The sequence below is a fragment of the Carassius carassius genome, chromosome 47, assembly GCF_963082965.1.
Source record: "Carassius carassius chromosome 47, fCarCar2.1, whole genome shotgun sequence".
NCBI classification, from domain to species: Eukaryota; Metazoa; Chordata; class Actinopteri; order Cypriniformes; family Cyprinidae; genus Carassius; species Carassius carassius.
This window is the reverse complement of record NC_081801.1, coordinates 15,571,795-15,599,283: the sequence shown is the minus strand read 5'-3', so window position 1 is coordinate 15,599,283 and position 27,489 is coordinate 15,571,795. Positions and strand designations below refer to the sequence as shown.

Here is a 27,489-nt window from a genome sequence, read left to right as displayed (position 1 = left end):
TGCGTCACTAAACTGCACGGACGTTTAGAAAGACGCACTTTATTAATAAGTCATTCATAGGTCTGCATTTCAAACATTTACAAGTCAATAACAAATAAGAAAAAAAGGGAAAAAGATTATTATATATTTGTTTAAAAGCAATTAAAAAAAATGTGCCAAATTCTTAGAAATGTATAGTATTTGCATACATTTTGGTTTCATAGTTATACCACGTTATACCACTTTTTACAAATGGTTTACTATTTAACATTATTCAAACATAGTAACTCATAAGAACTCATTAATAATAATATTTATAATGATAATATGTAATAAAATTATTAATTAATATCAAGTGGTGTGACCATCAAGTAAAAAGGACTAAATAATTTACTTGAACATTAAATACATTTGAGTGTACACCTTAAACAATAAACAACTTTAAAATTATTTAAAAGTTTCCTTAAAATATCTAAGACATTAGATAAAAAGTCAGATGCCTCATTTTACTTGGACTAAACATGCCTTTCATAAAATATGTTTAAAAACTGAATGACCTTGACAGTTATGAGGGCTGTAAAGGGATCCTCTCTGTTTTATGATTTTCTTATCACATGACAACGAAATGGCTACGTGCATATTACTATGTCACTGACTTTGATATTAAGTTTTTTTTAAGACATTAATAATAATTTAAAACAAAAATGCAAAAATGCTAAATTTAAATAATAATAATATGAAAAGATTATCTCAGACTACTTATATGCCAAGATTTCATGGCCTTTTCATGAAAGTTTTTTTTCTCTTATTTAGAGTTAGTTACACAACTAGGACATTTTTTTCCCCTTTTAGCCCAACAATTAAAATCTTAATCTTATTATTATTATTTTTTTTAAATAATAAGAGGTAAAGACTATAATATTTTTATTTATTTATAATTATTAGTATTATTATTATTATTATTATTTTGGCAAAAAATATGATATATAAAATATAATAATAATAATAATAGCCTAATAATAATAATAATAATAATAAAATAAAATGCAGTTTAATGGGTTTTTGAATTACCTCAGAACTAGACAAAAAATTTTTTTTGCATCTCATCATTCATCCATAATGCATAAAATAAAATGGCAGCCCATAAGATGTTGCTAGTTTCGCTGTGGAATTTACTCGGAGCTCCACTGATGCGAAATATCAATTAATACAAAAAATTAATTTTATTATTTGCATTACAAAGTTTACAAAAGTTCAGACGTGTTTGGATCTTTTATCATTTATTTCCCCATAATAATACATTCCGTCGAGTAACAATAATATCGCGAAATTAAACCAAACAGTATGATTACAAAGTCATGCAGTCACCACGTGCATCCTTCTGACATAGTTTGATGGTAAATATGAATGTGTTGAAGGGAAGTTCAGTCTTAAAGCGGTATGACGACATATCAACTTTTGCTCCTAGAGAAAAAAAATCACAGGCTGCACAGAGCATAGAGAGACAGAGCCTCCACAGATCTCCGTCCGTTACATTAACCCTCAAATCTTTCACAATGCACGTGCACATCGAGAAACACCCTACACATTCTGCTTCGACACTTAAAACGTCGCCAAACAGAAGCGTCGCGTAACGCGAAATGTCTTTGTTTATCTGTGTGTTTCCTCCGTCTCATGACGCCGAAAGTCCAGTTCGGTTTTTACGCGAAGCTCCAAAAATCTATGAAATGTGTTTGCATGTTCTTCTGGATGTAGAGGTGGGATTGCGAGAATCGAAAGGTTGGTGAGCCCACACGCTCAGCTTCCCAGAAAGTGCGTTTAGCAATAATTCAATATTCTCTTTCTCACGCGCTCGGCACGGTCGAAGGCTACATGATTTCTGGAAGTGGAGAATAAGCTTTTTCTCTCTTCTTTTTGCCATCAATCTCCACGACAGGCTTGGAGAAGGGGCGCTCGGACAGTGGAAGCCCTCCCCTCTGCTCGGATCTGCCTTGGTAGGTGCGAATAAAAAAGGGGCCAGTGTTTGCAAATATGCAGATACATCGAAAGGGGGGGAATCGTACTTTGTTGAAGTCTGCTCAAAGTTGGGATGTCATTTTCCTTACGATCTTGTTGGCTGGGAAAACGGGAGAATGATTGTGCCGTACATTGGCAGTCGTGCTGCTGCAGACCGTACACTGGCACCGCAGAGACCTAGGTTTCAGATCACTGAGTCTAGACAAAAGGTATTTTTGTGCTGCTTTAATGTCAAATTAAATGAAGATCCGACAAATATTCTTAGCGACTGGACAATATGGACATGCATTTTTGCTTTATTTGTCTTATTGAAACACGATTAGCCTACGCTTCCCAGGAAGTAATATTGCATTGCTTCTTTAGAATGCACATTTAATCAAATTACAGAATATACTAATTCTTGTCGTATTTAAAAGCTACGGTGGGATGTACAAACTTAACACTCTCTTGAATAATTAGCTCGTAAAATTATGATGCCGATGACGTTTATTATAGTTGCTCCAGCATGTAACGACAGGTGGTATTGTAGCTGATGATGCGTTATGTTATAGACGCGGAACTTTTGGTCTGCCAGCAGTAGCACACCTGTGTGTTACTAAAACGCGCTGCTCGTTAATATAATGGCATATATGCATATTTTTTGACTGTGTTTCAAATCCGCTGTTTAGTCGCTCATGATTTATGGTGATTTGTTGAACTCATCGCGCAGGGATTATGCTCAAATGTGCGCTTCATTGTTCCGCCGAGAGGATATTATCTGGCTGATGTCGCCGCCGGAGAGCGCGCGGGGATTTACTGCTGCAGTCCGCGGCCGACAGCGCGCGGCGCTCATGCACGCACTGTTTGTGTGATTGCCAGTGATTAACTTTCGCTATTACGCAAAGAGTTGGAGAAGTTTTCAAGCGCATTTAACTTTGAGCTATGCAAATGCTCAGGGCGCCGCTTGGCAAAGTCCACATCTGGCGGAGCGAGCTTTGAAAACATGAATTATTGTCAGCGTCCTTAGGGTCTCGTGAGCAAGTGTGTTCGTGTGTAGTGCTTGCGTGTGAGAGCATGCATGCGTGAGTATGTGTGTGCGTGTCTGTGAAGCGGTGTGAGGAAGAAAGACAGCGGCAGGAGGAGATAGATAGGTGTGTGCGTGTCTCATTACCTGAATTACACGATATCTGCCTGCGTGACGTTGCGAAGAAACCTCACAGTGATTTGTTTCAGCTTTTTCTTCAGCTCTTCAATGGCAATGTTTTCTATCCATTACTTTAAATTTGTCTTGGACATTTTACAAATATTAGAAGTTTAGTGTTCTTGATTGACACACTATAAAATGATTTATTTTTTAATAAATTGATAAATTAAAAAGATAAACACAATATTGGCTATTTTATGCTTATATTAGGCTATAGGGTTACAGTAACATGCACACGCACACACATATATATACACACACACACATGTTGGTATTGTTGGTTTACAGGATGGTTTTTATACTGTACAAACTGTATAACTATATTACTATCGCCCTACACCAACCCTACATCTATACCTACCTCTGACAGGAAACCTTCTGAATTTGTAGATTTTACAAAAAATAAAAAATAAAATTGTATGTTTTTGAAGCCTTTTGAATTACGGGGGCGCAGGTGTCTTCATAAACCATCTTCATATTGTATTACCCGTGTTATAGCCTTGTCATTATAAAAATGTGTGTACTCATAGTATTTTGGGTCTGCACTGATCCTTAAAGGAGCTGTATGTAAGAAATCTGTTTCAATTAATCATAAAATGGCCCTGATGTGTCACTAGACATTAAGAAAACATGTTCATTTCAAATACTTATATCACTGACAACAGTAGTCCGGCCAGGGTATTGTCATTTAAAAAGTGGACTTGCAGCCCTCAACTGATGTTGATGTTGTCATTTTGTGTTTTGGCCTGACGCGCTTCCCTCCACCTATCTACCAATCACGAAGTCAGTAGTGTTTCGGTATCCGTGTTGCCAGCTTTGCTGTAACCTACCCTAACTCCAGTCGGATAAAAATGTCTAATGTTACTAAATCAAAAAGACCTCGTTATAATTCAGAAATTCATTGTGACAAAGTCCGAAATAAAACCAGAATTTGTATTGGAGATGCTTTTGAAAGATGGTGACGGCTGAAAACGGAGAAGAATTTGAACACAGACGCCAACGTTGCTAATTTTCTCCTGGACAGGTAAGAACTATCTATGCTTGGCTAACTTATACTTGATGTCAATGGACATTTCATATATTCTTGACAGTCGAACAAAGTTATGCATGTTTGTGCAAAGTAACATAACGTTAGCTCACATGGACGTATGCTAACATTAGCAATGCATTATAGGAGCCTGTTTCTCTGTCATTATGCTGAGATGCTGAGGAAAACAACATTAGCACGCCCATTATGGCAATTTGAAATGTAATTGAGACAGTAGCCTAATGTTACCTCAGTAAAAATGATTCGTCATTTGTTCTTCACGTATATCGTGGACTAAGTTACACATGCTGCAAGTTGACTTGTATGACCATTGCTAATGTAATTTAGTTACTCTAACAATATTTTCAGATGGAACTGATGACAGATACATAACGTTACAAGTTAGACTAACAGCTACCGTTCTGTCTGTCACGTACGAGCATACATCTTTACGATTATACTGTCACATACGAGCATACATCTTTACGATTATACTGTCACATACGAGCATATATCTTTATGATTATACTGTCACATACGAGCTTAAATCTTTACTATTATAGTTAACTAATGACAATTAGTAAATTTTTTAAATACATAATTACTTATCAAAATATCTCTCATGAAGCATAAACATAATTAACAGAAAAAAAAACTTACTGTGTACGTCTGTTCGTCACTTGCCATTGGAAGCTCATTGAAGCAGCCTACGTTTCTGCAGAATCCTGCAGCTTATCTGGCAACCTCGAGTCAGGGGGTAGGGGGAGGGGATACACCGCTCTACAGTATTTTTATAGTGATTGCAGTACCAGTTTTGGCCACAATTCTACATACGGCTCCTTTAAATGGAGTCTTTTACTGTCATCTAATGAGTCATCTGAGTCTTGTTCTAAATATGACAAGACTGACAGGACTTATTGGTATACAGACTATTGTTACACTGACATTTTTGAAAATTTTCTGTAAAAATAATGGTAAAAATGTATGATAGTCAATGCACATTCTAATGTATGAAAGAAAATAATGCTGTATTAAACTTTTATATTTTGTAAACGCACACATATGTGTGTGTATGTATGTGTGTGCGTGTACAAAATATATAGGTTTAATACAGCATACATTTATTTTCATACAGTAGTATATATATATACAGTACAGACCAAAAGTTTGGACACACGTTCTCATTTAAAGAGTTTTCTTTATTTTCATGACTATGAAAATTGTAGAGTCACACTGAAGGCATCAAGGGCTATTTGACCAAGAAGGAGAGTGATGGGGTGCTGCGCCAGATGACCTGGCCTCCACAGTCACCGGACCTGAACCCAATCGAGATGGTTTAGGGGTGAGCTGGACCGCAGACTGAAGGCAAAAGGGCCAACAAGTGCTAAGCATCTCTCGGGGAACTCCTTCAAGACTGTTGGAAGATCATTTCAGGTGACTACCTCTTGAAGCTCATCAAGAGAATGCCAAGAGTGTGCAAAGCAGTAATCAAAGCAAAAGGTGGCTACTTTGAAGAACCTAGAATATGACATCTTTTCAGTTGTTTCACACTTTTTTGTTATGTATATAATTCCATATATAATTTCACATGTGTTAATTCATAGTTTTGATGCCTTCGGTGTAAATCTATAATTTTCATAGTCATGAAAATAAAGAAAACTCTTTGAATTAAAAGGTGTGTCCAAACTTTTGGTCTGTACTGTGTATATATATATTTATATATATATATACTATATTACTGATACTTTCAAAAGTTAAGTCTTGTTCACTGCAGAATTTTCACTGCCGAGTTGTTATTCAAAAGGGGGAGGACCAATTAGTCGCGTGTTTGTCTCTAGTGAGTAGACATAAGTTGCCTTTGCTTCACATGACATAACCATTAGAGCCCTTGCAAAACTAAATATGCATAAAATAATAAATTTTGTCAGTTAACATGAATGTTTAAATAGTCTACTGTGGAGACATACTGAATGTGTCTTCCGGTTAATCAGCCGAGATATCATTTTCATAACTTGTTCAGCCAACATAAAACAAAGTAACATGAGTGTAAATACTCATTGTAACTGTCATATATGAACAATAATTCTTGAATACAGCAGATGGAAATTAGAGGAGAAACTATGCCTATAATTTAAAGATTTTAAGGATTTACAGGAAGCAAAATTTAATATTTCCAAAACCATCCTCTCAAACTGCTGTTTGGGTATAATTAGCCATTACTGGACTTCTTTCCTTTTAATATAGCGATATCAGTCATAAAACTCTCCAGACACATCTTTATGGAGCTATTATCTTCTGCTTTAGTACATTAATGATTCTGCTGAATATGTGTGTGGCGGCTATCAGAGCCACACTACTTTTATCTTTTATATTTTTTGACACCCTGGGTATTGCAGTTATCCGATTAATAAATGCTGACCAAATGAATATGATCAAGTTTGACACTTTTCAGACACATTTTGCTTTTGGCTTCTTAAGATTTTAGACATATTTATTTATATATTATTAGTGTCATTGACTGCAAAGACTGTGAGAGAGCAAAAGAGGAAGCCCAAGGTTGTTACTCCATGCCATCGTGTCATTGTTGTGTGATAGATTAGTTCAAATTGATCAGAACATTAACACAGCTTCAGTCAGTCAAACTTTAAAAGTACAAGCTCAAGAAGCATTAGCATCTGCAAGAAATTGATCAAATACTTTACACATATTATATGTGTAGGAACCCAATAACAACCCAGATAAATGTATACGCTCAAATAGACGTCTCTGTCACATAAAGTTTCCAAAAGGAGCCTCTTTTAGCATTTAGCTAGTTGCTGGTTTTACACAACACAACCAGACTGTTTGCTAGCATCAATGCTAGCAGCTGTCATTATAGCAGAACAATAACAACGACGTCTGTTTCTTTCAACTTGTTGCCTGTTGTTTCTCAAAGGTGTTGCCTTTTCCTGTTCAGCTGTAAGTTTTTTGACCTCTCAACCTCTATTTGAAAACGAATTCACTCTTGTCAGTCCAAGGTCACTGCTTACTCCATTTGATCAAAGAATAACATCCTCAAAAGCTAATATCTTACATTTGTGACACATTGGACTTGAAGCAAAATAAGATAGTATGTGTAACCCAATGACAACTTTAGGAAAAAGGTTTTTATATCCCATCGTCACTTTTAATGGGTTCATTTCTGTTTTTAGATCATATGAGGTTGCCGTTTGCCATTACAGTACAGCCCTGCTCTGTCCTTTGTCACCCCTAACCAGTCAAACATTATTGATTATGAAGAGTAAAGAGGCTCGCTAACACACTAGACAGCTGAATTGATCAAACTGATGTATTTTGGCAATCTCTGACACCAATTTATTGTATTACGTTCACTTTAAGGATGGATCAAAAAAGGGTTTCATATATATCTGAATTTCGTGTGAAGCGACTGACAGACGCAAGCAATGAATGATTAATCAGCTGAACTGATTCTGACCATATGACAGATGAGATCGGGATGACTTCGTCTGTGAATGATGGTCTTGCTTAAGACAGTTTGTTCTCAGTCTGATTATTCTTTCAGTTGCTTTATTTATTGACTCACCTGACTTCATGCCTTTTTCTGTAATATTTCGGAGCTTTGACAGTCCACATTAGCTATAAATGGGTCATTATGTTTCCTCTACTGAGCTGCTGATTACATGGTTAAGGGTCTGATTACACAAGCTCTATTTGAATGAATACAAAGCATTACAATAATTCATAACCATGCTTTTGGATGGGCCTAGGTTAATTGCCTTGGGGTCTAGCTTGCCTTCTTTACAGCTGGGAGTGAGGCATTGTGCTGTCGTAAAGGAGAGAATGCAGTGTGTGGCCTGAGGTAAGGAATACATCTCTCGCATTAAAAGTTTTCAACCCTCGGCTGAAACTGAACCTCATGACATCTGCGTCAGCTGTTGGTGTACCCCGAGTCATCTAACTTGTGTGTTAAGTCATTTTTTAACATGAAAGTCAAACCCTTAGAAAAGGACAAATATTTTCATGACTTCATCAACCACATTAGACGCTCAATAGGACTGTCTTGAATATTGTGTAATTTGATTGGCTTCCATTTAGGACCACAAACTATTAGACAAACACATCCCAACCAATATTCACAATAGTAGTCAATCAATATGGGTTTTTCAAAAACAATTCAGTGCATCTTAAATGACGCAATGCGATAAAGGGACAGACAATAAAAGTTATCTTTTGCTTTATTGTTCTTACCAGAGAAGCTTGACAGGGAATTTTTTTTGATCACTTCTAATTAGGAATGCACAATATGTCCATGGTTATACTGTTTTATGAAGTAAGTTTTAAGTTATCCTTATCAGTCTGAATGGTAAAAAGCTGATCACTGGTAGCCAAGTGATCATGGGTTTATTACTAGTTCTAGTTTGCCTTCAAAAATATAAATAAGTATCACCATCATATCAGTATCACTTAAAATTTCCATTTTGTGCAAAATGCACGGCAGTTATATGTGGCAGGAAAAATATACTGTCAAAGAGGAATGAAAGAAATGACAGTGTTGCAATAACAATAATTTGACTAAATTTGAAAAATCTGTGACTTAATTAGACAGAAATATTGTAGGAGCGTGTTGACAAGTGTGCGTGGTTGACAGAATGTGGGAGTCACACATTTGTAGATGGATTGATAAAATTAGAGGACCAGAGGAAACATCATTTGATGTGAGTCCTCAGTGAAAACTGACACAGGTGCAGAGAAACTGGAAGATGGTTTAACTTTGAGGTGGACCTGGTGTTGAAGAGGTTACAGTGATTGACAGGAGCCAATGTGGAGGCAGTGGCAGACAAATTCACTTATTTCAGCCTTTACAAGACCTCTGCAAACACAGGTCATATATTACAGGAACAGATGGAGACAACATAGAACTGACAATGCTTAGTAACCATCACACACTGTGTTTGCATTTTATTTGCTTTGAGATCAATGGTAGAGTATTACCGCAGATAGCATCCACTTCACTGGGAAGCTGTGTGACTGAATTTACTCCTAATGGGGAAAAAAATCACAAAACAGGAGGAAGCAAATCGATTCATTTATGTCCAGTGGGCTTATTTGCTAAGTCATTTTGTGGGCCCATTTCCATCACTCTAATGGTTACTTTGGGAACAGTAATTAAGCAAGTAGGGCTAACATTGAGGCACCTGTCCCTTGCCTTTTTTCTCACCCCATCTGACTGGTCACTTTTCCTCTTTCTTACACGTATTGTTTTTTGACTTCATCTGAACGTTACACAGAAGTTTTGGGTTGGTAAGATGTTTTTTGAAAGAATATCATATGCTCACCAAGGCTGCATATATTTGATGAATACAGTTTTTCTGAGATATATTTACAATTTTAAATAACTGTTTAATATATTTCAAAATGTAATTTATTTCTGTGATGCCAAAGCTGAATTTTCAGCAGTAATTACTAGTCTATAGTGTCCTTCAGAAATCATTCTAATATGCTGATTTGGTGCTCAAGAAACATTTCTTGTTATTATACAGAAAAAAACTGTGCAGCTTAATATTTTTGTAAAAAGGAAAACTTTTTTTCCAGGAATGTTTGAATGTTTGAAAAGAGCCGCATTTGTTTGAAAGAGAAATATTTGGTGACATTATAAATGTCACGTTTAAACAATTTAATGCACCCTTGCAGTATTAACCTGTTTTCTGAATGGTAGTGTACACTGGTCTTGGATTACAGCATATCATAAACTGAATTTTATAAACAAAACAATAACAAAGATAAGAGTGTATCTTACGTGGATGGACTACGATCCGCTGCTAGGATAACGTTTGGTGTGTGGTGGTGTGTGGCCAACTGTTGGCTTGGTGCAGCAACCATAAGAGTGGAACAGATTTGAGATGTGCCATATTGCCATTCCAAGCCAGGATAAAAGAGAAACCATGGGCTGTCCATGGAAAGCTAGCATGGTCCGTTAGAGACATGTTTTTCTCCTTAGCTTTGGATGGGAAGTGAGTCATTGCTGCTAATACTGAATCAAATGCTGCTATGTAATTTCAGCACTTTTGGGACATGAAGGTCGGGTGCTTCTATAGTCCCAGCAAGAGATGTGCGCGGCAGGGAAGGTTTGGCAGGCGTGAGGTTAGGCAGCCTGGTGCAGTGTGGCCCCTGGTTTGGGAAGGAGAAGATAGAGCGAGTGAGCAAGTGAAAGAGAGAAAGAGGCTGGCTGTGGTCCGCTGGCGCCACAGACCCCTGAGCTGGGGAGAATGCGGGGGCTGCGCTCCTGCCTTTGAAGCTTTACCTCCCACTAATTCTGGCCTTCCAATTTCCACACACTGCGTAGATCCCCTCCACCACCCCTTATCCTCTCCTCTCTCCCTCCCTGTCCCTTTGTTTCCCTTATAAGGACTGGCCCGGCCATTTCCTCAGCTTTTCTCAGTGGGGTTGTGTGTGTGGGTGTTTGTGGATGTCTCTGTTGTGGACAGGGGCAGCCAATAAAAAAAGAGGGTTGAGTTTTTGCCGTTTGGATTCTTCCATGAGGTAAAATTCTGTGTCCAGTCATTCAGCGGCATTCTGTCATGAGTCATATTTCAATGCGTGATTGACAATGGTTCTCTTTGGATTATGTTACGAAACAGGCGCCTTTTCAAGTTTGCTAATGTAATTTTTAAAGTACTTTTCTGTAACATTTTAAACATTCTAACAGACAAAGTGTTATTAAATTACACCACGCCATCTTATACTTCTGTTACTACATTTGTGTAATAAAAACACTAGGATATAATTAGGCCCTATTGGAGGTAACAGGGTTGACAGGTTTACTGTTTTTTTTTTTGCTTTGACATTACAAGCCTTGCAATCAAGGTCATGAAATAACTTATGTGCAACTTAATTTTGAGAATTCTACAGATCATGTAGTATTCATCATTCATTCATCATTTAACTGAAACAGTAACTGCTTTTTTTGTTGTCAATGTCTCTTTTAAGCATCAGAATGCTTTCAACATCTTTCCGTCTCTCTCTCTTTCTGTCTTAGTTTACAAGTTGTTGGCGGAAAGATGTGGATGAGGGCTGAAGTGTAGAGCTGAGGGCATCTGGGACTGCCTGCCACTGGCCGGCCGTTTTGCCCATTAAGGGGAGGCTCCACCCTCACCTGGGCGCTGAGCGGATTGTGAGTGCTGCCTGGCTCCTCCCTCGCCAGCCCCACCCCCTCCCCAACCCCGCCCCCCTCCCACGGTCACACTTCGGGCTGGACCATGTCTGGCGGACAGCCGGAGGGCAGCCGGACACCCAAGGCCCAGGACACGGACCAGGACCAGGACAAGCACAGTTGCAGGGAGGACAGCCCTGTTATCGAACGCCGCAACCGGAGCGGCATCATCAGTGAGCCCCTTAGCAAGAGCCTAAAGAGGTCTCGCACCCTCTCGCAGTACACCGCTGCATGCCCCCAGACTGCCAACGGACTGAAACACAACGGCCAGGCCAAGAGCCACGTGGCCAAGCCCCAGCCTGCCCAGCAGCAGCCGCAGCCTTCCGCCTTGGTGCCGAGCAAGCTGGACCGAACCCTGGAGCAGGTGTTGGAGGGACAGAATGGCCTGTTGCACTTTGCCCAGGCAGCTGCGCTACTTAAGCGGGCGGGCATGGAGCACATGTTGCTGCCAGGGGGAATGGGAGTGGGCGAGGTGGGCACGGTCGACCTGGAAGGAGCGTCGGTGGCCGACAGTGTGGGGGGTCTCACTGATTTCCCATACGGTGTGGGTGGCGGCTTCCCCTTTAACCCTGGGTTGTTCATCATGACACCGGCCGGAGTCTTTCTCGCTGACAGTGCGCTGCACATGGCCAGCTTGACGGAGTACCCAGTGCAAAGCGAGCTGGCCTCCGCCATTAACTCCGGGAAGAAGAAAAGGAAACGCTGCGGGATGTGCCCACCTTGCCGGCGCAGGATTAACTGCGAGCAGTGCAGCAGTTGCCGGAATCGCAAGACAGGTCACCAGATCTGCAAGTTCCGCAAGTGCGAGGAGCTCAAGAAGAAACCATCTGCTGCACTAGAGGTAAACAATACTGAGAATCTGTGACCTTTCTTAATTTGTTCAGTTGCATTTGTTTCTTAATGGTAAAGAGGGAATGTTTTTTGACCAGAAAGCATAATAACCTTTGTTACTTCTAATTCGGGTGAACTTTGTACATGATGGCGGTGTCTGCTGAGGGTTAGGCTGGGAGATGAGGCTTTGGGGTGACAGGTGGCACTGACAGTAGCAGGGGAGGGAAATATGACCAGACATGCACCATGGGGTTTGTTCTAATCTGCCCCCACTGCGGCATCACGTCACTCTTCCAACATCCTGCCTCCCTGACACTACTAGGACACTTCTCAGAGACATGACGCCCTCCAGTATGGCTGCTTTTATAGGTCCCTGCATTCATTAGTTTGGTTTTACAGAACAATGCGGTTTTAGAGATCCTGTTTTTGTTAAGATCAAGAATTGTACTGAGGTGGTTTCGTCAACCTGGTGGTATGTTTAAAGGATTAGTTCACTTCCAGAATAACAATTTCCTGATAATTTACTCACCCCTTAAGTCATACAAGATATTCATGTCTTTCTGTCTTCAGTCACAAAGAAGTTTTTTTGAGGAAAAAATTCCATATTTTTTCTCTATATAATGGAATTAAATGGTGACCAATGGGTTGAAGATCCAAAATGGAGTTTCAATGGAGCTTCAACGGGCTCTAAATGATACCAATGGAAGAATAGGGGTCTTACCAACCGAAATGATTTGATTTGAATACAAATTTATATCCTTTTTAACCACAAATTCACATCTTGCACTAGTTCCACGATACGCATCTGCAAATTCATGCATTACGTAATCACGTTGTAAAGGTTATGCATGGATAGTTCTTCATCTGTGTACTCTGGTTTAAAAGGTAGGAAAGAGCAAACAACTCTATCTAACTTTTTATCTGCAACGTCAAAATAGTCAGACATCTTTGTTTTACCTTTTCTTGTAAAGGGCATTTGACTTTCTTTGCACCTTCGCTTTGTAAACACTGTGTTGGTACTTTCGCCTATGTCATGTGTGACCTTTCCAATCTGACTATGTAATATGTGAGGTCGGGCTGGTGCAAGTCGAGCATTTGTGGTTAAAAAGTATATCAAGTTATTTGCAACTGAAGAAAGAAAGACATGAACATCTTGGATGACATGGGGGTGAGTAAATTAAAAGGACATTTTTATTCTGGAAGTGAACTTATCTTTTAAAGATGTTGCAGTGGGCATGATTTGGATATATAAGTGTATGTGTTTTAAAGTACAACGAAATCCATCTGGCAACAGGGCTGTCATCTGGAGAACCAGGGGCCTCATTTATAAAACTTTGCGTAGGATTTGCGTCAGAAGTGGCGTACGGATGAAACATAGGACGTGCGTACGCACAGAAATATTCAGATTTATAAAACCGTGCGCACGCACATCCTACGCATTTTTCCCTTAATAAATCACTATCAATTCTAAATGTAGCGCAGCTTTTGCGGCTTCATGACACGCCCATAGTTGCCCATAAATAGTCCGTGAAACGCCCCCAAGTTAATATTCATTGATTGCGAAATCATGGCAAACACAGAGAGGAAATCAAAAAAACGTAACTTCACTCAATGTGAAGTAGAAGTTATCGTTGGCGAGGTGGAAAAGAGGAGAAAAATGTTGTTTGGAGGGCAAAGTGTGGGCATTACTAATGCCAAAAAGGCACTTGAGTGGCAAACGGTGGCAGACGCCGTAAATGCTGTAGCCTCACAACCTCGGACCGTGGCCGAAATAAACACAAACACAGACATCGGACATCAAAGTCGAGGCAAAAAAACTTCTAGCGCTCCATCGCCAGAGTGTGTCTGCCACGGGTGGGGGAAAGGGGACACCGGAGCTGACCCCTCTTGCATCTGACAAGCTACAGATGTTGGTAATAATCGACGTGGAAATGGGAAATTGTTCAGCGCAAATGTAATTTCTTGTTGCTTTCTGAATGGTTGAGACATACGCCATACATTGACTACGTTTACATGCAGCCAATAACCCGTTCAAAACCGGGATATTAGCAATAACCCGATCGCGCACGGCCATGTAAACACCGGCAAAAACCCGGATATGCTCATATCCCGGTTTTTAAAAACCGGGATATTATACCTGGGGTACCCCTTTTCTAACCCGAATAATTGGTCTTGTAAACGCGTTATGGCATATACCCATCAAAATGTGTGTTCTGCGCATGTTCTATTCGCAAGGAATCTTGGTCTTTTGAGTAGAGACGGCGCATAAAAAAACCCCGCGTGCAGTATAGAGGCACAGTAGTGTCAAGTGCTGCTGGTGGATCAGTACCAGCGCCAAAGCGCAAACAAATACTATCGCTATCTGCCCCAAACTATTCATTATCCGCCTGCTGCTGCTGTTGTTGTTGTTGTCTTTGGATACAGGAAGAAGAATCGTAAATGACGCATATTGCGTCTTGTTGTCCGTACGTCCAGACGCTAACCGTGCGTCGCCGTCTACATCGGGATTGGCGACTGATTACACTTTCCATGCATACAGGAGTAACTCTCTCTGCTCACGCATGTAAACGGGTTATCCCGAATGTTTCAGAAACCCGAATAGTGATCTTAACCCGACCATAACCCAAATTTTAACAGCATGTAAATGTAGTCATTGTTTTATCAAAAATAAAACAAACTAAAGGCATATGCATGAATACCATAATTCTGTAGTTTATGAAGAAATGTTTTACTATGAAAACAACTTTCCCCAGTGGACAATTAATACATCTATTTATTTATTTATTTATCTATCTATATATCTCCTTAATTATCTATCTATCTGTCTATCTAATTGCATCTATATCTGCTCCGCCAGACGGACACATTGACGAGAATATCAGTTTTGTACATTATTTCGTTCTGTTAACTATATTATTTATGAGGATGAATTGCACAACATGCCAATATTATTGCAGAACATATTTCACTTTTCTTTTTGCAAATATGTGTTCATTTGAATTTCTGTTGTAATTTTCGTTTGATTTTGTTTGTTTGTTTCACTGCTGATCGATCAAACGGGTGTTCGTGTAGGCTGTTAATTGTAAGACTTGCTTTGTGAAGTCTTCATGTTATTTATGAGAGGCAGTATTGTCATTTTCACTTTCACTTTCACATGTTTCTTCCATCTGCCGACGGTGTCGCCATTTCTCACTTCACCCGTTTTTGTGCGTACGCCTGGGTCAGAGCTTGCGTGAAGGACCGCACATTTTCCCGTCAAGTTTGCTTTTTATAAATATCAATTATTGCGTAGAGAGTGGCGTACGCCTTCTTTTGTGCGTACGCAACGTTTATAAATGAGGCCCCAGGTGTCTGTGACAAATGGCCCAACCCTCCTTTCTCTCATCAGTGGGGGCTGATGGTCCTACAAACTTCTTGCTGAGGTCAACCGAGTTATTCGGATTGTACAAAGGCCCAAATTTGACAAAAAATTAACAATTTACAGTAAGGTTCAGTTTTTCAACATTATTTAATGCATTTGGTAATGAACTAATAATGAACAACAATTTTACAACATTTAATAATCTACTTTAATGTTAATTCATGAATATATTATTGTTAAATTTTATTGTCTATATTAAAAATTCATTGGTATATGTAGAAATTTACATTAATCTATATTAATAAAGTATTATTGATTGCTAATTCATATAAGCTATTGCATTAATTTATACTAACTTACTGAACCATACTGTAAAGTTTTAATGTTTGCATGTCATATGACACTGCTAAAAAAGAACATTATTTTGTGTATTTGGTGTAATGAAATGTGTTTATGTGGTTTACGGTAAAAAAATTATTTTCGACATACTGTACATTATTGTTTCTCCTCTATGCCCCGCCTTTCGGAAACATGTAGATTTTTACAAAGATCATCATTTTGAAAAGCAAGGTGTGAGCTGATTGGCCATCCAGTGCATTGTGATTGGCCGAATAATTCAAGCGTGTGATGGAAATGTTACGCCCCATAACATAATGTAAAGAAAAAATCAATAAAACCCATTACAACTGAGACATTTGTTGCATCCAGTGGGGACATAATTACTGATTATAATGACTTATACTGTCTTTTTGTGCGTTGCATTGCATCGCGCGGCATCACACCATGTAAACATAAAGCCATGTCTGCATTTGTGATCGGAGAAACAACAAACAACAAATGCTACTCTACACTGCTCAAAACTCGCATTTGAATCATCAAGTGGCAAATTCTTTAAATATGAAAACATAATTACCGGCTGTGTAAATACAACTTAACCACTGATATCTAGTTTTGTCCTCTTTTAAAGACAAAACTAAGTATTTTCGCTTTCGCAATAAACAGCTTGTAACACCAAAGAAAAAGGAAAACTTGAAATTGCATCATATGACCCCTTTAATAAAAAACTCAAACCAAATACACAAACAATCAAAAGTTGGGGACGATTTTGTAATATTTTTGAAAGAAGCGTTTTATGCACAAATCTAAAGCTGCAGTTATTTAATTTTTGATACAGTAAAAATCATAATATAGCAAAATATATTACTAGTTTAATTTAACTGATTTCTATTTTAAAATGTGTTAAACCAGAAATGTATACCTGTACTGGAAAATCAGATTTTTCAGCATCTTTACTCCAGTCTTTAGTGTCAATTGATCCTTCAGAAATCATTCTGATATGCTGATTTGCTGCTTAAGAAACATTTATTATTATTCATGTTTCAGTTGTGCTACTTAATATTTTTGTGGAAGCCTTTGTGTGGAAAAATTTTTTTTCAATATTTTTATGAATAGAAAATTCAAAATAGCATTTATCTGAAATAGAAATCTTTTGTGACAATAAATCACAAAAAAATAAAATAAACATCTTTACTGTCATAGAAAACATATTCAAATAGAATATGTGGCATTTTGATCAAATAAATACAGTCTTGGTGAGCAGAAGAGAGGAAACATTTGACTAGTAGTGTAATTATTAAAATATTTCCACAAACGAAACAATTCTGATTTAGATAAACATTCTGAAAGGGTCGTATACTGTAAATTCTGAAATACCAATTATTTCAATTTAATTGGTAGAGTTTAACATTAATTTATCTGTGGTGACTTGCTTGTCTAAAAAAAACTTAGCTTGTACTGTCTGGTTGGAAGAAAATAATACATTTGCAATCTGTTAATCTGTCATATTTTTATTTTTATTCCTCATGTTAGATTTTTCTGTGCCTAATATGCATTAGGCTCTTTTTAGTTAAAAAAGTGACAAATTATTAAATTAGTTTGAAGGTACTTATGCTTCCTTTTTATTTGACATCTACTACATACACAGGGATTTTAGATTTGTCAATTTGATGTCTTCCACACAAATAAAACATATTTCAATAGTTTTATTTAGTTTCAATAATAAATCAATAGTTTTTTGTTGTTTTGTTTGCTGATTACAGACTCATTGAAACACAATCCATAAGAATAATAATGGCAGGGTGATGCTGTGTCACTAACGTTTCAGTCATTAAAAATGGTCGGATAATTCCAAGCCACGTCTGCTCCCCCAGCTGTCCAGTCAGTGTGGAGTCAAACAAGGTCATGTCTGATGGCGTCTCAGGGAGCCCCTGTGATTAAAATGTGTCTAAAACATAAAGTGCTGCTGGTTTATGGTTTCTTAACTAGATGTTAATTTGAGTGCCTATCACGATGGGAATAGTTTTGCACTAAGTGTCTGAGATGTGCTGCACCTGCTGTTTTATTGCTACTAGACAGAGTTGAAAAAGTGCTGTGGAAACCAAAGAGAGCACAACATATCAATTTATAATTCTGGTTCTGGTCTGGTTCTTGGCCTGCATGAAGCTACAGTGGGGGAAATATTTATTTGATTCCCCTGATTTTGTAAGTTTGCCCACTTACAAAGAAATTAAGGGTCTGTACTTTTTATGGTAGGTTTATTTTAACGTATAGAAACAGAATGCCAACCAAAAAATCCAGAAAAAAACACATTATATAAAGGTTTGAAATTGACGCATTTCAGTGAGTGAAATAAATATTTGATCCCGAAGCAAAACATGACTCAGTACTTGGTGCAGAAACCCTTGTTGGCAAGCACAGAGGTAAGACATTTTTGTAGTTGGTCACCAGGTTTGCACACTAGTGATGCGCGGGTCAGTTCATAACCCGCGAACCCCGCAGGTAACCTGTGACTCGGGTTGGGCCGGGTAAAGAAATTGTCACTTTATTTGTGGGGCAGGTTGGGGCAGGTCATTAAAAACTAAATAAAAAAATCGATGTTGCGTACAATTCCCTATAGCCTATATTAAATATTTGGAATATCTATTTTCATATTGCATTAGGTTCTTTGATAAGGTTACAATATGAAGGCTTATGTAGCAACCTAACTTGCGTGATGTCCCTGATGCACGGGTCGTCTCATAACCCGCAGACCCCTGCAGGTCGAGTTGGGGCGGATTAAAGAAATGTTACTTTATTTGCGGGGCGGGCTGGGGGGGGCCAAATAACTTGCGGGTTGGAAAACAACCCGACACCTGCATCACTATTGCACACATCTCAGGAGGGATTTTGATCCACTCCACTTCGCAGATCCTCTCTAAATCCTTAAGGTTTCTTGGCTGTCGTTTGGCAACTCGAAGCTTCAGCACCCTCCACAGATTTTCTATAGGATTGAGCTCGGGAGACTGGCTGGGCCACTCCATGACCTTAATCTGCTTCTTCTTGACCCACTCCTTCGTTACCTTGGCGGTATGTTTCGGGTCATTGTCATGCTGGAAGTCCCATCCCTGACCCATCTTCAGTGTTCTGGCTGAGGGAAAGAGGTTCTTATCCAAGATTTTACAGTATATGGCCCTGTCCATTTGTCCATCAATGCGGTGAAGTCGTCCTGTACCCTTAGCAGAAAAACAGCCCTAAAGCATAATGTTCCCACCTCTGTGCTTGACTGTAGGTATGGTGTTCTTGCGGTCATAGTCAGCATTTCTCTATCTCCAAACACGGTGAGTCGAGTTAATGCCAAAGAGCTCAATTTTGGTCTCATCTGACCACAAAATTTTCTCCCAAGCCTTCTCTGAATCATTTAGATGTTCATTGGCAAACTTTAAACGGGCCTGTACACGTGCCTTCTTGAGCAGGGGGACCTTGTCGGCACTGCAGAATTTCAGTCCATTGCGACGTAGTGTGTTACCAATGGTTTTCTTGGTGACTGTGGTCCAACTGCCTTAAGATCATTAACAAGCTCCTCCTGTGTAGTTCGGGACTGATCACTCATTTTTCGCATGATCATCATTACCCCATGAGGCAAGCTCTTGGATGGAGCTCCCGACCAAAGCCGACTGATGGTTGTTTTGTATTTCTTCCATTTCCGAAATAATCAAACCAACAGTTATCTCCTTCTCACCAAGTTTCTTGCTGATGGTCTTGTAGCCCATTCCAGCCTTGTTCAGATCATGCAGCCTTGTCTCTGACATCCTTTGACAGCTCTTTGGTCTTGCCCGTGGTGGTGTGAGAGGTTGGAATGGAAGATACAGATTGTGTGGACGACATTAGGTGTAACTTCTTAAAGTGGCAGGACTAATCTGTGGGAGCCAGAATTCTTGCTGGTTGGTAGGGGATCAAGTACTTATTTCACTCACTGAAATCCAAATCATTTTCCAACATTTATATAATGTGTTTTTTTTTGTGTTTTTTTTGGTTGATATTCTGACTGTATACGTTAAAATAAACCTACCATAAAAAAAATACAGACCCTTCATTTCTTTGTAAGTGGGCAAGTGGGCAAGTGGGCAAGAGGGAAGTCGTGGCCTAATGGTTAGAGAGTTGGACTCCCAATCGATAGGTTGTGAGTTCGAGTCCCGGGCTGGCAGGAATTGTGGGTGGGGGGAGTGCATGTACAGTTCTCTCTCCACCTTCAATACCACGACTTAGGTGCCTTTGAGCAAGGCACCGAACCCCCAACTGCTCCCTGGGCGCCGCAGCATAAATGGCTGCCCACTGCTCCAGGTGTGTGCTCACAGTGTGTGTGTGTGTGTTCACTGCTCTGTGTGTGTGCACTTTGGATGGGTTAAATGCAGAGCACAAATTCTGAGTATGGGTCACCATACTTGGCTGAATGTCACTTCACTTTCAAACTTACTAAATCAGCAGGGGATCAAATAAATATTTTCCCCAATGTAGTTGGTGACCACCAAAATACTCTATCTTATTAAATAATTTAAGAAACCTGGTGAAGACACCAGTACACCAGCACTGCATGATGATCACCAACATACAAGTATGTTGTGTTTTGAATGCTGATGAACTGGTGTCCCCACCAGACTTATTAACTAGCTTAACCAGCAGATTTACTTGACCAGTCAGTGTCATGCAGACCGGCTTTCACAAGTACAGTTTTGCCATTTTACCCGTTTAGAATTTTATGATCATATTCATGTTGATGAGATGCTATCTATAAGCCTGAGGGTCTTAACTAACTTAACCAGCAAGACTAACTTGGAGAGCTGGCTTCATGCAGACTGACCAGTTTGACCAGTAATGTTTTCCTGTTTAGACCTCTTTTATAATCTCATCAACATTAATTACAAAATGGAATCAATCCATTACCATAGGAGTCTTAACTAGCTTAACCAGCAAGACTAACTTGGTCAACCAGCTTCATGCAGACTGACCAGTTTCACCAGTAAAGATTTTTCATTTAGACCACTTAGCATCTCATCATCATTAATATTAGAACATTAAATCAAATCCATCATCATGATGGAATTCTTAACCAACATAACCAGCAAGACTAACCTGGTCAACTAGCATCATGTACAGTAGGCTGAACAGTTTCACCATTTATTAATGTTTTGCTGTTTAGACTGCTTAACATTTTATCAACAGTAAATAGAACATGGAATCCCATCCATAAGCACAGGATTCTTATAGCTTAACCAACAAGACTATTTTGGTCTACCAGCTTCATGCAGACTGATTAGATTGGTCAGTAAGTTTTTGCTATTTAGACCTATTGTCATCTCATAAACATTATATATTACCATGGGGCCCTTAAGTAAATTAACCAACAAGACTAACTTGGTCAACCAGCTTCATGCATACTGATTAGTTTGACTAGTAAAATTTTGCTGTTTTGACCTCTTATCTCATCATCACCATTAATTACAATATGGAATGTTATCTCTCAGCATGGGATTCTTATCTAACTTAATCAGAGTGATTAACCTAGCCAACCAGCCTCATGTAGGCCGACATGTTTTACTAGTAACATTTTGCTGTTTAGACTGCTCAGCATCTTATCGCCATTAATAAGAAAATTGAATCCTATCCATCAGGATGGGATTCTTAACTTAATTAACAAGCATGACTAATCTGGCCAACCAGCATCATGCACTCAGACCAGTTTCACAGTGATAGTTTTACTGTTTGGACCACTTAACATCTCATCACCTTAATTAGAAAATCAATACTATCTATCAGCTTGGAATTCTTAACTAACTTAACCAGCAAGACTAAACTGGCCAACCAGCTTCATGAAGTCTGACCAGTTTCACTATTAAAGTATTTCTGTTTAGACTGCTTATCATCTCATTACGATTAATAAAAACATGTTGTCTTATCTGTCACCAGCCTTAACTGGCTTAATTAGCAAGACTAACTTGGTCAGCAAGCTCCTAGCAGGCTTGTATCACCAGTAAAGTTTTGTGATTTAGACTGCTTAGTATCTCATCACCATTAACTAGAACATGGAGTCCGATCTATAAGAAAATTAATTTTTAACTAGCTTAACAAGCAAGACTTAGTTGATCTGCCAGCTTCTTGCAGTCTGACATATGGTGTTCATTTTTGCAGGGTTAACCAATTGTAGCCTGCACTGAACTTATATTCATGTTTGACAGTTGTATTGTATTGGTGTGTATATGGTAAAGTAACTGTGTGTGTGTTTTAAAAGAGAGGGTACAGCCAAGGAGTGATCTTGCAGTACAGGGTGTTTTGCAGCTTTAACGGTGCATTGCTGACATCTCAGAGAGAGCCATAAACAGAGGAGAGAGTGAGAGGCGAGGTAGCGTGCAGACCGTCAAGGCCTTTGCCACCTCATACCTCACTGACTGGAGATGTGGGGAATTATTTTAGGAAGCCTGCGTCTGAATGGATATAAAAGAAGCACAGGAGAATTAGGAGCGTGAGGCTCGCCGGACTGACGCTCACGTTCATCCCAAGATCTTACAGCTCTGCTTGCACGTGGCTGCATGACTGCTCATTCGTTTATTTTAGCTGTGTTAATGTGCCTGAATGGCTTTGCTTGTTAGCATTTGTTAGCAAAATTATCTGCGAGGATAGTGTGAGGAATTGATGATTTACATTTCATTCATACATAATATATTAAGTACCTTAAAAATGTATTATATATGTATGCTCTGTCAGTGTGTTTATATATAAATTTATATGTAATCATTTTCTTCCTCTTATGAATGTAAGCTTCTAGCACTACATTTTTTTTTCACCTATGTGTTTGTCATGTTTAAAAAAAAATAAAAAAAGCTTAAGCCAGCCTAAGCTGGTTTACTGGTCTTATCTGGTTAAGCTGGTGTGTTTTGCTTGATTCAGATGGGTTTTGTTCATCAGCTGTCGAGGCTGGAAGATCAGCTGACCTACCAGCTAAATCAGCTCACTTTGAGCCAACTTAAACTAGCAACGACTACTTTATTATTATTATTTTTTATGAAGAAATTGATAGATTGATACATTCATTCATTCATTCTAAAATTACAAAAAGTTTTCATATGTTTAAAAGTGTAACCTAATGTAGTCAAGGTGAGTCAGTCAAAATTGTCTAATATTTTTGACTGGATTAAATCACAATTTTATTTTAATTTGACAATTTTTTTCAATGTTTATATAAAAATATAAATTTTGAGTATGTATCTACTTAACCATGTTTTGTGGACATTTTTATTTTTATTGTTAAAATGCAGACTGTGTTCTGCTAGGGTAAGGATATGGTATTTATGATGATAGTTATATTTTAAACCAATAGAAGTCTATGCAATCTCCCCATTTCAATCGCTAAGTAAACGATGTGTACACAGAGAGAAGCTGTCACCCTGTACCTCTATCTGACACCCGACACACACACACACACACACACACACACACACACACACACACACACACACACACACACACACACACACAAAGCGAAGGTACACATGACCACAGGGCTGCATACAGCACACATATAAAGACATGGAAATCAACAGACAGATCAGCAAGGACACGTCCTGAAAAAAAAAAAATTGTACACTACTGGTCAAGAGTTTGGAAGTCTCATGCTTACCACGGCTGCATTTATTTGACCAAAACTACAGTAAAAACTGTAATATTGTAAAGTATTATTACATTTTGAATAACTGATTCCTATGTTAATATATTATAAATTGTAATTTATTTTTGTGATGGCAAAGCTGCATTTTTAGCATCATTATTCCAGTTTTTAGTGTCACATGATCCTTCAGAAATCATTATAAAATGATTTGGTGCTCAATTATTATAAATTATTATGCTCAGTTATTAATAATGGTTCTTATTATAATCAATTTTAAAATTAGTTTTTGGCTGCTACATTATAAATGTCTTTATGGTCTCTATCAATTTAAAGGGTTAGTTCACCCAAAAATAAACATTTGCTGTATATAGTTGTGCATATTAAATAACCAGTGTCAGTGCTGTTTTTATTTTATATTTAAGTCACTAAACTTAAAAAAAAATATATATTTTGATGCAAAAAAGATGATTTATTTTAACCTTTAATCCACAATTTTTAGCTCAGGCTATCGAACGGAAACGGTCAAACTGTGCTCTTGTCCCCTCGGGTCAGTAATACGGCTCCAGTGTATCACTGACCTGTGGAAACTGAACCCTCAGCAGATTGGAGCGGTAACTTATTCATAGGAAAATCATTAACACAGATTAAGATGGGGGATCTTTTGGTTGACACCTTGCAGGAATGATGACCTTGGAAACACATGCTACCGCTTGTCAGGGTGCAGTGTTTGTACAGATTTAGGGTTAAAGGTCGTGGGTCAGGTGTCACAGTGGTCGCCTGTGGGCTAGGCTTCTGAAAGAGGATTGGGCGTTACGGTCACTTCTAGTGGGTTGTGACGAGCCAAAGGTCACTACCAGTGAATTCCCAGGTGTTCGTGTGCAAGACACACCCAGAGTGTTGCATTTGATTTTCACATGCACTCAGCAGTATGAATGTTGCATTGTTTTGAAATTAGTATTTACTTAAATTTTCATTTAAGTCTCTAAATTAGACAAATGCATGAAATGTAACACAAAACAGAATATTAAGCTGTTTTCAACAGTAAGGATTTTTGAGCAGTTATCATATTTTTACTTGTGCATTTTAATACCACAGATACTCTATGATGATAAACAGATATTTTAGCAACATATTCACATCAAGAAAAAAAAAGAATTATCACAAGTCAAAAGACTACTGTTTAAAAGTGAGGTCAGTATTTATTTATTTTATAAAGAAATTAATAATTGTATTCAAATAAATGCCATTCTTTTGAACTTTCTATTCATCAAAGAATCCTCAAAAAAATGCATCACACATCAAAATCACATACGTATGCATCTATAATATCTCATACATATTGTTTATCGGCCACAAGAGTTTATTGTATTTACTGTCCTCTGAAAAAAAAAAAAATCATACACTCCCTTACGAAAGGAAAATATATTTACCAATATATTTCTTAAAATATATTGTGATATATTGTAATATATTAATTTCCCTTTTTATTTTCTAAAATATTATATATTTGAATACATTTAATAATATATTGATGATACATATATTACATAATATATTGCAAAATATACAAATGATTGCCGCTTTCAATATATTGCAATATATTGAAAAAATAAATATATATAAGAATACATGCCTAATATATTACATGATATTTTCCAATATACTGCAATATATTTTTGTTTCATAAGGGCTCTCTAAAGTAAAAAAAAATATATAAAATGCTCTGACAATGTAAATGACAATGAAAATGTTGTTTCCTCCAAGAAATACTCCTGCAACCTTTATTTACAACACGAGAAGTGCTAAATTGAAGTGTTAAGAGTTAACATATGCCCAGCTGTTGACATGGGATCACTCTAGTTTAGTCCGTTAAGTCTGGCCCATATATTTCTGTGTGTGTTTAAAACACGTTCATCTTAGTTTGTCTCGTTCAGGAACGCTTGAATGATATTGAGTGTGAGTGTGTGGGCTGGTGCACGTGTGATCATGTGAGCAGGGATGTGTTTGCCGCCCATTGCTTGGCCCAGTGCTGGCAAACGCTTGAGATTCTGTGCCGCAGTAGCGTTGCATTGTTGAGGGGAAGATGCTATGTCTCTCCGGCAAAGCGTGAGCTTCAGTCCCCTTCAACCTCAAAGTTGCCTCATAAGGTTTCTTCCTTTTCTCAGCTGGCTTGAACTCAGCGCCCACCTGAGTCCCGCTGCAGACGCCAAACCGACAGATGCGTAACACTGAAAGAATACTGAGAGAGAGAGTTATAAAGAGGTCGTAGCGAGAGCAGTGTGGTGCGGCTCCGACGTGACTGCGTGGTGACTAAATAATGAATGTGGCGTATCGGGTTTCACGTGGAGCCAGGGCCATGGCCCATGGCTAGATAGGAGGGGAGGGGGGGGGGGGGCAGGAAAGACAGAACAGGGAAGGAAATGGGGAGAAGAAGGAATTAGATGAATCACACGGCCGCAGAGGAGAGCGAAAGGATGCAAAACAACTAAAGTCTATTTTTTTTTAAGCAGGAGATATCTAAGACATCATTTCCTTTTTTTTTAATTAGCAAGTAAGCTTTAGCCACACCACATCTGTCCCTGCATTCAAATATATGCATACTTCCATACTATATAGTGGGCAAAAAACACTGTCTAAAAATAAGCAGTATGTCGGATTTTGTAATATTAATAAAAACAGTATGCGAAAAGTACTCGATGGCTTACAACTTGCATCCATATATGCATTCTTCCATACTATATAGCTGGCCAAAAACAGTTTGTGAAATTAGTAGTATGTCGGACATTGTAGTATTCAAAAATAAGTTAGCGAAAAGTACTCAGTGACCTACAGCTTTCATCTGAATATACAGGTCCTTCTCAAAAAATTAGCATATTGTGATAAAGTTCATTACTTTCCATAATGTAATGATAAAAATTAAACTTTCATATATTTTAGATTCATTGCACACCAACTGAAATATTTCAGGTCTTTTATTGTTTTAATACTGATGATTTTGGCATACAGCTTAGTATATTTCATCGGCCCAATAAAAGAAAAGTGTTTTTAATACAAAAAAAGTCAAGCTTCAAAAAATAATTATGTTCAGTTATGCACTCAATACTTGGTCGGGAATCCTTTTACAGAAATGACTGCTTCAATGCGGCGTGGCATGGAGGCAATCAGCCTGTGGCACTGCTGAGGTGTTATGGAGGCCCAGGATGCTTCGATAGCGGCCTTGAGCTCATCCAGAGTGTTGGGTCTTGCGTCTCTCAACTTTCTCTTCACATTATCCCACAGATTCTCTATGGGGTTCAGGTCAGGAGAGTTGGCAGGCCAATTGAGTAATACCATGGTCAGTAAACCATTTACTAGTGGTTTTGGCACTGTGAGTAGGTGCCAGGTCGTGCTGAAAAACGAAATCTTCATCTCTATAAAGCTTTTCAGCAGATGGAAGCATGAAGTGCTCCAAAATCTCCTGATAGCTAGCTGCATTTACCCTGCCCTTGATAAAACACAGTGGACCAACACCAGCAGCTGACATGGCACCCCAGACCATCACTGACTGTGGGTACTTGACACTGGACTTCAGGTATTTTGGCATTTCCTTCTCCCCAGTCTTCCTCCAGACTCTGGCACCTTGATTTCCGAATGACATGCAAAATTTGACCAAAAGTCCAGTGCTGCTTCCCTGTAGCCCAGGTCAGGCGCTTCTGCCGCTGTTTCTGGTTCAAAAGTGGCTTGACCTGGGGAATGCGGCACCTGTAGCCCATTTCCTGCACACGCCTGTGCACGGTGGCTTTTTTGAGCGTTTTTTGCCACACTTTTTCTTTCCCACAGACTTCCCTCTGAGGTGCCTTGATACAGCACTCTGGGAACAGCCTGTTCGTTCAGAAATTTCTTTCTGTGTCTTACCCTCTTGCTT

At 38.6% G+C, this 27,489-nt stretch overlaps 1 protein-coding gene across 4 annotated transcripts in view; it reads left to right on the top strand.

The window, feature by feature from the left end:
* Window positions 1-1,290: 1,290 nt before the first annotated feature.
* The window catches only part of LOC132130377 (CXXC-type zinc finger protein 5-like), a 29,111-nt gene continuing 2,912 nt past the window's right edge, over window positions 1,291-27,489 (top strand). Inside the window, exons 1-2 of one of the 4 annotated variants that reach the window (XM_059542074.1) lie at window positions 1,291-1,973; window positions 11,242-12,256. In XM_059542074.1, coding sequence (XP_059398057.1) covers window positions 11,462-12,256 — 795 coding nt within the window. In that variant the 5' untranslated portion in view covers window positions 1,291-1,973; window positions 11,242-11,461. The other 3 variants (XM_059542075.1, XM_059542078.1, XM_059542077.1) reach the window with 3 other exon arrangements.